General features: G+C 42.7%; 1 gene segment (V, D, J or C); it reads left to right on the top strand.

Annotated features, from left to right (window-relative positions):
• Nucleotides 1–848: 848 nt before the first annotated feature.
• LOC122558631 (Ig heavy chain C region, secreted form-like) overlaps nt 849–17259 on the top strand; it is a 129599-nt gene continuing 113188 nt past the window's right edge. The window contains 2 exon segments of the C gene segment in view: nt 849–1146; nt 4024–4320. Of these exon segments, the coding sequence occupies nt 849–1146; nt 4024–4320 (595 nt within the window).

The following is a 17259-nucleotide window of genomic DNA, read 5'->3' as shown; positions in this document are numbered from 1 at the left end:
TTTGGAAATAAGTTTTTTTTTCATTTAACTCCGACTAAAATAAAGACCAAACGGTTCCCATCGGCTCTGTTAAAGAGAAATGGAGATGAATATAATTATCAATCCAGTGGTTCCTGCTGGAATTTCGGACGTTCAAATGTTGTGAAAGATAATGGCGGCATGAAACTCAGAGCTCCCAGGATAAACAGTTACTTACGAGAAGGGGAATCGCTGAGATAACGGAGTTGGAGTACTGCGGCCTGAAGAGATATTTTCAGCATTGAGCTAACGATAAAACGTAAATGCTGACAAAGAAGGTTTTTGGAATGCAATGTCCCTCTGGAGACTGGAAAACAAAACCGTCACTCTTCATTTGGAAATGTTTCAACAAGGAGTTAGAAAGGAACCACGAACGCCACAAACTCTCACAGAGAAGTACAACCGCACCCAATACGCCGCATTAGTCATGTGATACCTCATGTCATGGCCTCACAGTTAATATTATTATTTATGAATCTCATTTTTAGCCCCACCCCCAACACAGAATACTGCTGTCGTTTGCAGCAAGAAGCCCGCGCTATCGCATTTACAAAATGTCGGTGAGAGCAGCAATTCTGTTCATGACTCTTCTGGGTATAGCTTGGCCAGGTACTCTTAAATGTTACTCGCTACCCTGTTAGAATAATTTAGATTGTATTTCACACTCAGAAAAACTTTGCATCTCAAAATTAGATGCCCTGCTTCTCCAATTGGATGCGCGTGATTGTTCTTAATTGTTTGTGCATTTTACTCCTCCATTGTTTTTCCATGTCAGCTGTCTCCCAACTAGCATCATGGTTTTACGTGTTTTTTTTTCAGTAGTCACTAAAATGACTTCGAGCAAAGTACACCAGTTTCCCAAAGTCTTAAAGGCGGCCAGAGGTGACAATGTTTCCATGTTCTGCACATTTCCCATATTTGAAGATGTTCCTGAAGTATTTTGGTGGAGACACAATGAGGAATTGTTTCTGGAACCGGACAACAGAAAGCGATTTCACGTCCAGAAAGGAAGAGGCTTGCTTCATGTCCTCAATGTCACTTTTGCAGACTCTGGAATGTATCATTGTAAAATAAGTCATCAGCAAAGCATCATTGGAGCTGAAAGTGGCTCGTTGCTGACAGTGTGCGGTAAGTTACATTGTACCAGGCGAAAGTGAGGACTGCAGATGCTGGAGATCAGAGTCGAAGAGTGTGATGCTGGAAAAGCACAGTCGGCCAGGCAGCATGCGAGGAACAGAATGAAGGGCTTACGCCAGAAAAATCGACTCTACTACTCCTCGGATGCTGCCTAACCGTCTGTGCTTTTCCGGCACCACACTCTTCAACATTGTGCCGGGGCAGACAACCCTTTAGCTGTTTTGTGTGACTTACATGATCTGAACTTTTATAATTTGAGGAAACTCCAGTGACAGCTTATTGGCTTCACACAACTGTGGGAATTTCTTCTCCGTTGACCTCGCTGTATGACGGCCATTGATTCGCTTTCGCCCGTTTTGTGCCATTTCTCAAGATACATTCCACTGCTCATTGTGATCATGACATTGCACAGTGCTGTTAATGTAGTGAGTGACATTTTCGTGCAGAAACAATATATTGCGCCAAGATAGTGGAACAGGATAACTGTTTAAATTGTGGAGTGAAATTAATTCATGAAATATGATAAAATAGAGAACAGTGGATGTTGAAAATCAGAAACTAAAATAGAAATTTCGAGAGAAGTTCAACACGTCTGACAGCATCTGTGTGAGCCAACGTTTAGAGTTCAGCGATCCTTTTTCAGTACGGTTTTTAAGGTCACTTGACTGGAATGGTTAACTCTCTTTTCGCTTAGCAGATAGCTTCAAAATAAGGGGATACAGATTTAGGACTGAGTTGAGGAGGAAACTCTTCACGCAAATGGTTGTGAACTTGTGGAATTCCCTGCCCAGTAAACCAGTTGAGGTTGCCGCATTAAAATTTTTTTTCATGCAATAATAGATTTTTGAACAGCAAAGAAATTAAGGGCTATGGTGAGCGGCTGGGCAAATGGAGCTGAGTCCAAGAAAAGATCAGCCATGATCTTATTGAATGGCGGAGGAGGCTCGACGGGTGAGATGGCCTACGTCTACTCCTATTTGTTATATTCTTAAGCTGCCAGTCCTGCTGAGTTTCTCCAGCAATATCTGATTTTTATGCCATGGTGTAAGATGCTCGGTTTACCTCAAAATAATGGTGCTAAATTTCGACAATGGAAACAACCTTAACACAAAAATGAAGTGCTAGGGTCACTGAAATGTGAAATTCTAACAGAAATCACTTCTAATGTATCTGAGCATCTACAGATATAATACGAGCAGAAGAATTAGAAGCAAGAGTAGACCATTGTCCGTCGAGTTTACTCAGCCACTCAATAAAATTGTGGATAGTGTGTTAGTGGTCTCAACTGCACTTTCCTGTCCACCCCCGATACCCTTGGATTTTCTTATTGATCAAAAGCGTTTCAGATTATAATCTTCCATCCGAACAATTCTAACTCCTCCTATATCAATTTCTTATACAAGATTATAAAGACTTACTAATTGGCACCGACAATTTGCATTCATTGTAAATTCAAGTGAATGATAACATGTATATGCGACAAAAACTAGATAATTTTTCAACTTGCAAATTTCCGACCGAATTATTCTGTGCCGAATTGTTCAAACGTTGAGATGGATATCAAGGGGAATTAATCCTGGGGATCAAAGGAACAGAATAAAAACAGAAAAAAGAGTTGCGATACAGTTCAACCACAACCTAAGTGAAATACAGAGGAAGTTGTGGAGATCTGAACTCGATGGGTGGAATGTTCTGCTTCCACGCCATATTCATGCAAGAAAGTCAACAGTGGAATGACCAAACGTTTTGGCTGTGCATGCTTGAAACGAAAATGTTTTCAACATCAATCTCTTTCTTTTAACAAGTGAATCACATTATCTGGCGTAGGGCAAGTTTTGTTCTTGCACTCAATGCTGGATGCTATCCCCAGACCTAAAGCTTGCAGGACAGTGAAGTTACTCATTGCCTGTGCTTGATCCTCTGTAGTCCTTCAACTTGACTTTCTCTGATGTAGGCACAACAGGCAAAGTGAAGGAAGGAAAGCACTAAGCGTAGGTATAAACTTCTGCGCTCCTGCGCTTTAATTTATATTTCGATGCAAATGGACTTATGACAGGAGACCAAGATAATACTATTTCCTCTGTCCACGGGAACTCTGTGATATCTAAAGCGGATCTGTGGGGTAAATGGAAGAATTTTCAGTCTTTGCTGGCAATAACAGCTCGCATAAATTTGGAAGAGAAAAACATAACTAATTTAATAATTCCCTGTTATTAAAATTCAGGAACCATAAACATGTAGAGAACAGAGGTTAAGGATATTGATTGTAATCAACAGCAGAACAATGCAAACCCAGTGACATTACTTCCAGCTACGTATACATTCATTTTAATAAACGGTTAATGTAGAATTGATCTTTTGGGGGGGGCGTGGGGGGAAGTGGCCGGTTGGTGGAGTTCAGGCCAAGACAAGAATACAAATCAGGAAAACAAAAATCGCAGGCATGATTTTATTGACTGTTAGATCAGGCTCAAAGGGTCGAATGACCTACTAATTGGATAGACCTACTTCAGATCCTAATTCGTAAGTTCCCTACAGGCAGAATCTCCTCCAGGAAAAAAGAAAGTCCAAAAACCGAAATTCATTTATAGTAGAGCGAAAACCCTGGGATTATGTTAGCACTGCACTTTATTAAAGATTTTCCACCCAGAATCATCCTTTTTGAGCATCGTTTGCTAAACATCCCAGCATTTCACCGTGCATTTTTAAAAATAAATGCAAAGACCAAGTTTAAAATATGATAACGAGGAAAACTGTTGTCACAGCAGGAATGGAATAGCATAACGTGGGGTGGGCAAGGAGGCAGAGTGGAGAGGGAGTACAAAAGAGAGTGTATTTTTTTTACAAATGTTTTACTTTCTGTTATAGTTCCCCCAACCCTCCTGAAAATCGATCGTGTGGAAGAGATTTCAGGGAATTATTTGAAATTCGAGTGCAAAACGACTGCCTTTTACCCGAAGGATCTAGGTATCTCCTGGTTAAAAGATGGTTTCAAGCTTCATGCTGGAATAGAAACTGTGAGAAGCAAGACCGTGGATGGGCTCTATGAGGTTACTAGTTCGTTGAAAGATGCACAACCTGGATGGAGCAGTGTAGTTTATACCTGCCTGGTATCTCATGCTTGTCTTAAGGTGCCCACCAGTGTCAGCTACTCCTTTAATCGAGGTAAGATCGAAAATTTTCCCAGTAGGGAGTTGGAGGTGTGATGGAAATAAGATCATAAACGCGACTTTTTAAGTCGTTGGGCAGCTGTTCAGATTTGAGCATATTATTATAATGCGACCCGTGTTTATTCTCAATGCCGCAGAAATGGAAACAATGCAAAATATTCTAAGATAGCTTGGAGATGCAGGTTGAGGAATAACTCCTTGAAGTGATCTGAAACGGGAGGTTCATGTGAAAACTAATCAAAAGTTGAAAACTCGGCAATTAATTTTTGCTAAATGAAATGAGCGTACAAATAAAATTGATCCTTTCCACCCAAGTGATTTATGCAACCTGAACATGTATATTGTTTATCTTGCTCAGCTGCTCTCTGCCAACAACGTTTTCAGTTGCCTACCTCCAATATTTGGAAAATTCTGACCTCTCCACTTCCTGCTGTGTCTTTCCTTCTTTAAGACGCTTCTTGAGTCTTACTACTTTCTGTCCTAATGTCACGATAATGATGCTGAGAAGTATCTTGAATTATTTTAATCCAGTTAAAAGTGCATTGAAATTGCAAATTGTTCTTTTTGTACGCACTAAAGTTTGCAGTAGGTGTTGCCTGGGAAGGCTGGAAAATGATGTTATAGAGCCATAAGACCATAAGACCATAAGACATAGGAGTGGAAGTAAGGCCATTCGGCCCATCGAGTCCACTCCGCCATTCAATCATGGCTGATGGGCATTTCAACTCCACTTACTCACATTCTCCACGTAGCCCTTAATTCCTTGTGATATCAAGAATTTATCAATCTCTGCCTTGAAGACATTCAGTGCCCCGGCCTCCACTGCACTCTGTGGCAATGAATTTCACAGGCCCATCACTCTCTGGCTGAAGAAATGTCTTCGCATTTCTGTTCTGAATTTGCCCCCACTAATTCTAAGGCTGTGTCCACGGGTCCTAGTCACATCACCTAACGGAAACAATTTCCTAGCGTCCACCCTTTCCAAGCCATGTATTATCTTGTAAGTTTCTATTAGATCTCCCCTTAATCTTCTAAACTCCAATGAATACAATCCCAGGATCCTCAGCCGTTCCTCGTATGTTAGACCTACCATTCCAGGGATCATCCATGTGAATCTCCGCTGGACACACTCCAGTGCCAGTATGTCCTTCCTGAGGTGTGAGGATCAAAACTGGACACAGTACTCCAAATGGGGCCTAACCAGAGCTTTATAAAGTCCCAGTAGCACTACAGTGCTTTTATATTCCAACCCTCTTGAGATAAATGACAACATTGCATTCGCTTTCTTAATCACGGACTCAACCTGCATGTCTATCTTTAGAGAATCCTCGACTAGCACTCCCAGATCCCTTTGTACTTTGGCTTTATGAATTTTCTCACCGTTTAGAAAGTAGTCCATGCTTGTATCCTTTTTTCCAAAGTGCAAGACCTCGCATTTGCTCACATTGAATTCCATCAGCCATTTCCTGGACCATTCTCCCAAACTGTCTCGATCCTTCTGCAGCCTCCCCACTTCCTCAGTACTACCTGCCTGTCCACCTAACTTCTTATCATCGGCAAACCTCGCTAGAATGCCTTCAGTCCCTTCATCCAGATCATTAATATATAACGTGAACAGCTGCGGCCCCAACACTGAACCCTGCGGGACACCGCTTGTCACCGGCTGCCATTCTGAAAAAGAACTTTTTATCCCAACTGTCTGCCTTCTGTCAGACAGCCAATCCTCAATCCACACCAGTAGCTCTCCTCGAACACTATGGGCCCTCACCTTGCTCAGCAGCCTCCCGTGTGGCACCTTATCAAAGGCCTTTTGGAAGTCGAGATAGACCACATCCACTGGATTTCCCTGGTCTAACCTACTTGTCACCTCTTCAAAGAATTCCAACAGGTTTGTCAGGCACGACCTCCCCTTACTAAATCCATGTTGACTTGTTCTAATCCGACCCTGCTCTTCCAAGAATTTAGAAACCTCATCCTTAATGATGGATTATAGAATTTTACCAACAACCGAGGTTAGGCTAATTGGCCTATAATTTTCCATCTTTTGTCTTGATCCTTTCTTGAACAAGGGGGTTACAACAGCGATCTTCCAATCATCCAGGACTTTCCCTGACTCCAGTGACTTTTGAAAGATCTCAACCAACGCCTCCGCTATTTCCTCAGCCACCTCCCTCAGAACTCTAGGATGTAGCATATCGGGGCCAGGAGATTTATCAATTTTAAGACCTTTTAGCTTTTCTAGCACTTTCTCTTTTGTAATGGCAACCATACTCAACTCTGCCCCCTGACTCCCTTTAATTGTTGGGATATTACTCATGTCTTCCACCGTGAAGACTGATGCAAAGTACTTATTAAGTTCTCCAGCTATTTCCTGATCTCCCATCACGAGGCTTCTAGCATCAGTTTGAAGTGGCCCAATATCTACTTTTGCCTGTCGTTGTTTCTTATGTATTGAAAGAAACTTTTACTATCATTTCTAATATTACTGGCTAGCCTACCTTCATATTTAATCCTCTCCTTCCTCATTTCTCTCTTTGTTATCCTTTGTTTGTTTTTGTAGACTTCCCAACCTTTTGATTTCCCAGTGCTCTTGGCCACTTTATATGATCTCTCTTTTTCTTTAATACATTTCCTGACTTCCTTTGTCAGCCGTGGCTGTCTAATCCCTCCCCAGATAATCATTCCCAGATAACCCCTGGTGGTGGGGTCCGTTTGGAGGTGGCAAAAATGTCAACGGATGATTTGGTTTATGCGAAGGGTGGAAGGTGAGCACCAGGGGTGTTCTTTCCTTGTTGCGGTTAAAGGGGTGGGGTCTGAGGGCGGTGGTGCGGGATGTGGATGAGATAGGTTGGAGGGCATCTTTAACCACATGGGAAGGGAAATTGCGGTCTCTAAAGAAGGAGGCCATCTGGTGTATTCTATGGTGGAATTAGTCCTCTTGGGAGCAGATACGGCGGAGGCGGAGGAATTGGGAATATGGGATGGCATTTTTGCAGGAGGTAGGATGGGACGAGGTGTAATCCAGGTAGCTATGGGAGTCGGTGGGTTTGTAAAAAAGTGTCAGTGTCAAGTCGGTCGTCATTAATGGAGATGGAGAGGTCCAGGAAGGGGAGGGAGGTGTCAGTGATGGTCCAGGTAAATTTAAGGTCGAGGTGGAATGTGTTGGTGAAGTTGATGAATTGCTCAACCTCCTCACGGGAAAACGAGGTTGCGCCAATGCAGTCATCAATGTAGCAGAGGAAGAGGTGGGGAGTGGTGGCGGTGTAATTATGGAAGATGGACTGTTCTACGTAGCCAATAAAGAGACAGGCATAGCTGGGTCACATACGGGTGCCCATGGATACCCCTTTGGTCTGGAGGAAGTGGGAGGATTCAAAGGAGAAATTGTTAAGAGTGAGGACAAGTTCAGCCAAACGAATGAGAGTGTCAGTGGAAGGGTACTGTTGGGGCCTTCGGGAGAGAAAGAAACGGAGGGCTTGGAGGCCCTGGTAATGGCAGATGGAGGTGTAGAGGAACTGGATATCCATGGTGAAGATGAGGCATTGGGGGCCGGGGAAACGGAAGTCTTGGAGGAGGTGGAGGGCGTGGGTGGTGTCTCGAACGTATGTGGGGAGTTCCTGGACTGGGGGTATATGACAGTGTTGAGGTAGGTAGAAATGAGTTCAGTGGGGCAGGAGCATGCTGAGACAATGGGTCAGCCAGGGTGGCCAGGCTTGTGGATCTTGGGAAGGAGGTAGAACCGGGCAGTGTGGTGTTCCCAGACTATGAGGTTGGAAGCTCTGGGTGGGAGATCTCCTGAGGTAATGAGGTTCTGTATGGTCTGGGAATTGGTGGTTTGGTGATGGGGTAAGGTCATGGCCGAGGGGGCGGTAGGAAGTGGTGTCCTCGAGTTGGCATCTGGCTTCAGTGGTGTAGAGGCAATGCTGTATCTTCTGCACTGGGGACAGAAAACACAGACTAGGCAATTCCTTCGCAAATAATCTTCATTCTGTCCTCAAAAATGACATCTAGCTTTCAGTTGCCTGTCAATACAAGACAGTACCATGTTCCCTGGCCAACATTTCTGTCTCGGACTTGCTGCAGCTTTCCAGCAAGCTAGAAGAACCGAATCTCATTTGCTGCTTGGGGACCTTGTACCCTTCAGGACTCATGATGTCGAATTCAACAATTTTCGGGCCTGAACACCTTCTTCTATGGCCTTTGCCTACTCCCACACTCGAAGTCCTACTAAGGACATGAACAGCTTTCAGGACAGTCAACTCGTTAGCATCTAGTTATATTCCACATTGCCAGCATTCTTTTCTTCCTGGCATGTTGTCATATATCCCTTTGTCTGTGCACATGTTGTTCCATTCTTTTGGTTCCATCTCTGCCGATCCACTCACTCGTTTCCCTACCCAAACTCCCCACAGTACCAAACTCTGTCTTCAGTATATATACCACTTTGTTCCTCGCTGCTATCTGTTTGAAAAAAAAAAATCACTGGACTCGAAAAGTTAACTCGGTTTCGCTCGCCACGAGATGCTGCCAGACCAGTTGACTTTCTCCAGAAATTTATGTTTCTGATCCATTTGTTCTAATCTGCTGTAAGTGGCTGGATTGTATTGATAACGGACCTCTGGAATGCGTTGGACACCTGGTCATGTTAAAGGAGTTACATAATTGCAAGATGCACGTATTAATTGCCAAATGTTACAGGAGGTAATCTGCATTAAATCTGATGAAGTTAAGAATTTGACAGTTTTGCAGCAGGTGCTGATATAAATTGACGCGTTTCATAAAATGTGTTTTCTTCTTAAGAAACAACCCAAATTGAAGATTGCCAAACCTCTGTGGAACTGTTCCCTCCATAAATTGTATTACTGATTTTTCATGTGATCCACAGTATAATCCTTGAACACATATCACACGGTTGAAATAAAAGGGATCAGCCCCGATTCACATGTATGGACGGGATCCTCTGGGACAGTCCTTTGCAGTTCGTCTTCTGCCTAACCTCGATTCTCATTGTCTAAATCTTGTGATGCTTTGCAGTTTCTTATTCAAATGTTATTGATCCTGTAGGGAAAGATTATCTGCTGATCTCTAGATGGGCAGTTGGCTCGCTGGCAATTTTACTATTGATAATAATTTTGACAAGACTCGAGTTAAAGGCATCAGCTGGTAAGACGTTCGTTATTTCACTGAATATTTTTAATTTCCAAGGCCCAGTCATCCTCGTTTGAAGTCGCAAAGTGCAGGTGTGTCGTGATTAACTGCAGAGGAAATGTGAACACTTTCCTACACCTTTGAAGGGTGAAGCGGATATCACAAATAGTTATGTGATTAGCCATACGACATGACAATATAGAGTGGATTTATTTCATCCCCTCATTCGAACTGTCCACTCGATTTATACGTAACCTTCCTATTCTAAAGTCAGAAGTGTAATTGTATTCATTTTGAAGTGATATCGGAGTATCCAAACTGTTTTACTTTACTTCCAGGTGCTAAATTTGAAGTAATTTCGCAATGTGAACTAGATTGTCAAATTAAAATCCGAGAAGAGGAAAGGTCTGCTCTGTTGTGAGTAGTACCAAGACCGGATTTGTGAAAATAATATACTCCTAACTGAGGTGTAACACTTGGTAATGCAGGCTACTGGTGTAGCTTGAGCACTTAGTAAATTACTCACACAAGCAAGTATATGAATTAAAAGGACAATAGAACATTCAATCTTTCCCGTCTCTCCCGTCAACTCCAGGGAGCTGGAGTTGGATGAACTGAGAATTATTCGAGAGGCTGAGAGGATGATAGATAGAAGCTACAGGGACATAGTTACGCCAGAGAACAGAGGTAGCTGGGTAACAGATAGAGGTGGGAAGGGGAGGAAGCAGGCAGTGAAAAGATCCCCTGTGGTCGTTCCCCTCAACAATAAGTATACCGCTTTGGATACTGTTGGGGGGGACGGCGTAGCAGAGGTAAGCTGCAGTGACCGGGTCTCTGGCACGAGGTCCGGCTCTGAGTCTCAGAAGGGAAAGGGGGAGAGTAGGAGAGCGCTAGTTATAGCAGACTCTATAGTTAGAGGGACGGACAGGCGGTTCTGTGGACATGGGCGAGGCTCTCGGTTGGTTTGTTGCCTCCCGGGTGCGAAGGTCCGAGACGTCTCTGACCATGTCTTCAGAATCCTTAAGGGGGAGGGTGTGCAGCCAGAAGTCGTGGTGCACATTGGCAACAACGACATAGGTAGGAAGAGGGGTGGGGAGGTCATTCAGGAGCTCAGGGAGTTAGGCTGGAAGCTAAAAGCTCGGACGGACATAGTCGTCATCTCTGGGTTGTGGCCGGTGACACGTGACAGTGAGGCAAGGAATAAGGAGAGAGTGCAGTTGAACACGTGGCTGCAAGGATGGTGTAGGAGGGAGGGCTTCAGGTATTTGGGCAATTGGACTGCATTCTGGGGAAAGTGGGACCTGTACAAGCCGGACGGGTTGCACCTGAACCAGAAGGGCACCAATATCCTGGGAGGTAGGTTTGCTAGCACTCTTCGGGGGGGTTAAACTAATTTGGCTGGGGGATGGGATCCGGACTTGTAGTCCAGCAAGTAGGCAAGCTGTTTCTCAGGATGTCCAAGAATGTAGGGAGACTGTGGAGAAGGTATCACTGACAGGGAATACTTGCGGACACAGAGATGGGTTCAAGTGTGTATACTTCAATGCAAGGAGTATCAGAAATAAGGTGGGTGAACTTAAGGCGTGGATGAGACTACGATGTTGTGGCCATCACTGAAACGTGGATAGAAGAGGGACAGGAATAGTTGTTGGAGATTCCTGGTTACAGATGTTTCAGTAAGATTAGGGAGGGTGGTTAAAAAGGAGGGGGTGAGGCGTTGCTAATTAGAAATGGTATAATGGCTGCAGAAAGGCAGTTCGAGGAGGATCTGCCTTTGGAGGTAGTATGGGCTGAAGTCAGAAATAGGAAAGGAGCAGTCACCTTGTTGGGTGTTTACTATAGGCCCCCCAATAGCAGCAGAGATGTGGAGAAACAGATTGGGAAACAGATTTTGCAAAGGTGCAGAAGCCACAGGGTAGTCGTAGTCATGGGCGATTTCAACTTCCCAAATATTGATTGGAAGCTCTTTAGTTCAAGTAGATTGGACGGGGCGGTGGTTGTGCAATGTGTCCAGGAAGCTTTTCTAACTCAGTATGTAGATTGTCCGACCAGAGGGGAGGCTATATTGGATTTGGTACTTGGTAACGAACCGGGACCAGTGATGGACTTGTTAGTGGGTGAGCATTTTGGTAATGGTGACCACAATTCTGTGACTTCACCTTGGATATGGAGAGAGATTGGTGCGTGCAACAGGGTAGGTTTTACAATTGGGGGAAGGGTAAATACGATGCTGCAAGACAGGATCTGAGGAGCATAAGTTGGGAGCATAGGCTGTCAGGGAAGGATGTTGTTGAAATGTGGAACTTTTTCAAGGAACAGATACGACGTGTCCTTGATATGTATGTACCTGTCAGGCAGGAAAGAGATGGTCGTGTGAGGGAACCTTGGTTGACGAGGGAGGTTGAATGTCTAGTAAAGAGGAAGAAGGAGGCTTACATAAGGTTGAGGAAACAAGGTTCAGACAGAGCGTTGGAGGGATACAGGATAGGCAGGAGGGAGCTGAAGAAAGGGATTAAGAGAGCTAAGAGAGGGCATGAAAAATCTTTGGCGGGTAGGATCAAGGATAACCTCCAGGCCTTTTATGCCTATGTGAGAAACATGAGAATGACAAGAACGACGGTAGGTCCGATCAAGGACAGTAGTGGGAGACTGTGTATTGAGTCGGAAGAGATAGGAGAGGTCTTGAATGAGTACTTTTCTTCAGTATTTACAAATGAGAGGGACTGTATTGTTGAAGAGGAGAGTATGAAACGGACTGGTAAGCTAGAGGAGATACTTGTTAGGAAGGAAGATGTGTTGGTCATTTTGAAAAACTTGAGGATAGACAAGTCTCCCGGGCCTGAAGGGATATATCCTAGGATTATGTGGAAAGCAAGAGAGGAAATTGCAGAGCCGTTGGCAACGATCTTTTCGTCTTCACTGTCAACGGTGATGGTGCCAGGGGACTGGAGAGTGGCGAATGCTGTGCCCATGTTCAAAAAAGGGAATAGGGATAACCCCGGGAATTACAGGCCAGTTCGTCTTACTTCAGTGGTAGGCAAAGTAGTGGAAAGGGTACTGAGGGATAGGATTTATGAGTATCTGGAAAGACACTGCTTGATTAGGGACAGCCAGCACGGACTTTTGAGGGGTAGGTCTTGCCTTACAAGTCTTATTGAATTCTTTGAGGAGGTGACCAAGCATGTGGATGACGGTAGAGCAGTGGATGTAGTGTACATGGACTTTAGTAAGGCATTTGTTAAGTTTCCCCATGGTAGGCTTGTGCAGAAAATCAGGAGGCATGGGATAGTGGGAAATGTGGCCAGTTGGATAGAGAACTGGCTAACCAGTCGAAGTCAGAGACTGGTGGTAAATGGTAAATATTCAGCCTGGAGCCCAGTTACAGGTGGAGTTCCGCAGGGATCAGTTCTGGGTCCTCTGCTGTTTGTAATTTTTATTAATGACTTGGAAGAGGAAGTCGAAGTGTGGGTCAGTAAATTTGCAGACGATACGAAGATTGGTGGAGTTGTGGATAGTGAGGAGGGCTGTTGTCAGCTGCAAAGGGACTTAGATATGATGCAGAGCTGGGCTGAGGAGTAGCAGATGGAGTTCAACCCTGTCAAGTGTGAGGTTTTCCATTTTGGAAGGACAAATAAAAATGCGGAATACAGGATTAACAGTCGGGTTCTTACTAAGGGGGAGGAGCAGAGGGATCTTGGGGTCTATGTTCATAGCTCTTTGAAAGTTGCCACTCAGGTGGATAGAGCTTGTAAGAAGACCTATGGTGTATTAGCGTTCATTAGCAGTGGGATTGAATTCAAGAGTCGTGAGGTGATGTTGCAGCTATACAGGACCTTGGGGTAAGGACACATTTGGAGTACTGTGTGCAGTTCTGGTCGCCTCACTTTAGGAAAGATGTGGAAGCTTTGGAGAGGATGCAGAGGAGGTTTACCAGGATGTTGCCTGGAATGGAGAATAGGTCGTACGAGGATAGGTTGAGAGTGCTAGGCCTTTTCTCATTGGAACGGCGAAGGATGAGGAGTGACTTGATAGAGGTTGATAAGATGATCAGGGGAATAGATAGAGTAGACAGGCAGAGACTTTTTCCCTGGGTACAACAGAGTGTTACAAGGGGACATAAATTTAAGGTGAAGGGTGGAAGGTATAGGGGGGATGTCAGGGGTAGGTTCTTTACCCAGAGAGTGGTGGGGGCATGGAATGCGCTGGCTGTGGGAGTGGCAGAATCTGAATCATTGGTGACTTTTAAGCAGCAATTGGATAGGTACATGGATAGGTGCTTAAGCTAGGACAAATGTTCGGCACAACATCGTGGGCCGAAGGACCTGTTCTGTGCTGTATTGTTCTATGTTCTATATTCTATGTTCCATCATTCAATAAAGTTATGGTAAAGCAGTTAGTGCTTGTAATTCCACATTCCCAACTATCCACAAGTAAAATTTCATTCCTCTTGTCAAACAAGAATCTCAGTAAATTTGCCTTTAAATATTCAGTCATGTGACCACCACCATATTCAGGAGCAGAGAGTTCCAAACTGGTACAATCTTCTAAGACAACAGAAAAGACTCCATATCTCTGTCCACAAAGGACAACCTTTAATTCGTAAACTGTATACCATGGTTCAGGATTCACTCATATGATAACATGCTCCCTACATCCACCTTGTCAAAATGTTTCACGCTTTGATACATGCAATAAAGTTACGCCTCTTTCTTCCAAACCCCAATGGAAAGAAGCCTTGTCCATCCAACTGATCCACATAAGACAACCCACTCAATCCAGGTGTCAATCGAGTGAATCTCATCTGAATAAGTGGCAACATATGTATATATTTGTGGTTTTTTTTCGTAATTTGAATTAAACTTAGGGATCTTTTCTTTCCTTTAGGTGTCAGGAGACATGCTGTGGTAGAGGATGAAGCTCAACAGCCGGTAGGGTGACAATCTTTCTTCAGAGAAAACCAGTTAAGAAGGAATAACAAGATGTATTGCAATAATCTGGGAAGGTTGATTCATTTACAGACTGAAGGGGACTATTACGGCTCTTTAAGTCGTTAAAAACAAATATTCAATCAGCCCAGTTCCTCACATTTTGTCCTTGAACTTGTGTTTCTGTATTTATGAGGAAATCTCTACTTCATTTTTAAATCTTCCATTGACTCTGCTTCTATCAGATATTCAGGAAGTGCATTTCAGACTAGAGTAGAAGTCTCTATAAATCGTCATCTTCCCAGGCTTATGCTATTAGCAATCATAAATGTATCGTCTGGTTACTGACAGACCCACAACTGGAAACATATTTGACTTACTTTATTGAAACGTCTCATAATTGTGAGCAACTTTAAGAAATCTTCCCTTGTCTGTGACTGCCCTGTGGAAAACAATCAAAAGTTGTCTAATCTACCCAGAGTGACTGAAGGTCTTCATCCCAGACACCATTCTAAATGACCACTGCACTCTTTCTGGCTGTTACATTTTTCATGTGTACGGATTTAGAATAGGGTAAACTCAACATTAACTTCTTTGCCTTGCCCATAGATTCATAAATAATCACAGCATTTTGCTGTGCTTTGGTAATTAACTTGGACCCGCCTTCGGCCAGATAAACTAAACAGGAGAAACTTCTGATTCTGAACCATCATAATTAAAATTCATTGAAAAATAAGATATTTGCAAGTGCCAAGTTGCTAAATTGAAATACTTGTACAGAACAAACTGGGAAATAATTATCCCCATTAACAGTTGACCCTTCGAGTTCCAAATGCTATGCTATCTGCCTGGTTCTAAGGTTGAGGACATCATCTCATGACTGAGAAGGAACCTGGAGTGAGAGGGGAGAATCTAGTTGCCATGGGAACCAATGACACATGTGTAACAAGGAATGATGTTATGCTGTAAGAGTTTTAGAAGTAAATGCCTCAATTAAAAATGGAACAGGTATCAAGTTATAATCTCTGAAATTGTCACCTAAGCCAGGCGCCTGTTGGCATAGGATACAGCAGACGAGAGACTTCAACACATGGCTCAAATGATACTGTTGCAACAAGGGAGGGTGTTGATTATTTGGCAAACACAAAACAATTTAATTTCCGTGGGCACTACTTACACTAGTGGGACTAGTGCCCCGGATAAAGGTGTAACGATAGCTATAATCAGGTATACACGTGACAAGAATACGGTGAAGCAAGATTTTAGCAATCCAGAGAGATAGAATAAGATATTGAGACATTAGAACAATACAGTGGTGTAGGCAGAAAAAAAGCTGTATGGGACTATGGGTTTAGAATTAGTGCTTCATCTGTGAATAAAGTCAATGTAAGAATGAGAAGTAAAACAGTGAAATTAAAGATTCTTTTCTTCTAAATGCATGATGCATCTTCAAGAAAATATGCATGTTATTTACACAAATATAGGTATTGTAAATGGAATTGATTTGAGCACTACAACTGAGACATTACTACAAAGTGAGGAAGATTGAGAAATAAACATGCCAGGGTACACACATTTTAAAAGGAGTTCGGAGTCGTAAAAGAGGAGGGTGTCTCTAATCATAAAGGATAATGTAACAAAATAAGTAAGAAAATCACGAAACAGACTCACTGTCCACGGTAAATGGAAATATCAGGAGTCAGCGATTGATAGCAGGAGCAGTTTGTCGGGCCCATAAGAGAAAGTGTACTGTGGACCAAGCATTGAGCTAACACTTTGAGCTTGTCATCAAGGAAATGCATTTATCATGGGTGAATTTAATCTTTACATAAGCAGCGTCAATTGAATTGCTCAGAATGATCTGGAACAGTAGTTTCTAGAATTTATTTTTGTGATAGTTTCAGGCAGAAACTGCCTCTGAATGAAGTTATTATAGATTTAATGTTGTCTCACGAGGAATCATTAAGTAGCACTAACATTGTAATGTCTGCTGGGAAATAGTGTCAATAAATTCCATTGAATTCCATGGTAGGATTCATAATTGTAGCCACGGACAAGAATTACAAACTTCATCCAAATCAATACGTTACAATGAGGTGGAAATAGATGATTATATAATTTAAATAATATTAAGCTGATATTATGCATAGTAGGTATAATTCAAAATCACAATTAAAAAAAATAAAATTCAATTAATGGAATAATAAAAACTCAGCAAGAAATATTATCCACGGCTCACTCAGGTAGACAAATATGGTTTAAAATTTTTGAAGAGGCTTGTATTTTGCGAAGAATGGAAACTCGACTGAGAAGTGGGGGTGACTCAATAAGTAAGAGGGAAGCATCGAAAAGTTGATAAAATGGAAACAAATAAAAGTAAAATATCTAAAAATATAAAAATAGGTCGTAAGAGCGTTATTAGGTATACAAAAAGAAAGGAACTTGCTAAAGTAAATATTGGTAATGCTGATGCAGAAATTTTCACAAGCAATGAAGAAATCTATCCTAGCTATTTTCAAACAAAATTCCTTATTTCCAAAACCATTCACATCAGATTGGGAAATGAAGAGTGCAATCTCACATTCAAGGAAAAATAAAATGGAAACAGGGTATTGCAGGGCATTTAGATCAGCCTCATTTCTTATCAAAATTCCAGAATATATTATTAAAGTATAAACAAATCAGTTAGAAATTTGTTGTATGATTAGAATAAGTCAGCACAGTTTGACAAAAGAGATACCATGTCTGACAAATATTTTAAAGCGTCTGGAGGTTTCGTGTTGCAAAGAAGAAGACAGGGAAATCACAAATTATCGTGTGTAGGCATTTCCAAATGGAATTCTAAAAGGTCACGTGACAGC

The sequence above is a fragment of the Chiloscyllium plagiosum genome, unplaced genomic scaffold, assembly GCF_037043375.1.
Source record: "Chiloscyllium plagiosum isolate Xiang-an unplaced genomic scaffold, Cpla_swu_hap1 HiC_scaffold_17, whole genome shotgun sequence".
NCBI lineage: Eukaryota > Metazoa > Chordata > Chondrichthyes > Orectolobiformes > Hemiscylliidae > Chiloscyllium > Chiloscyllium plagiosum.
The sequence above is the reverse complement of the archived record's forward strand: the minus strand, read 5'-3'. Positions and strand labels throughout refer to the sequence as shown.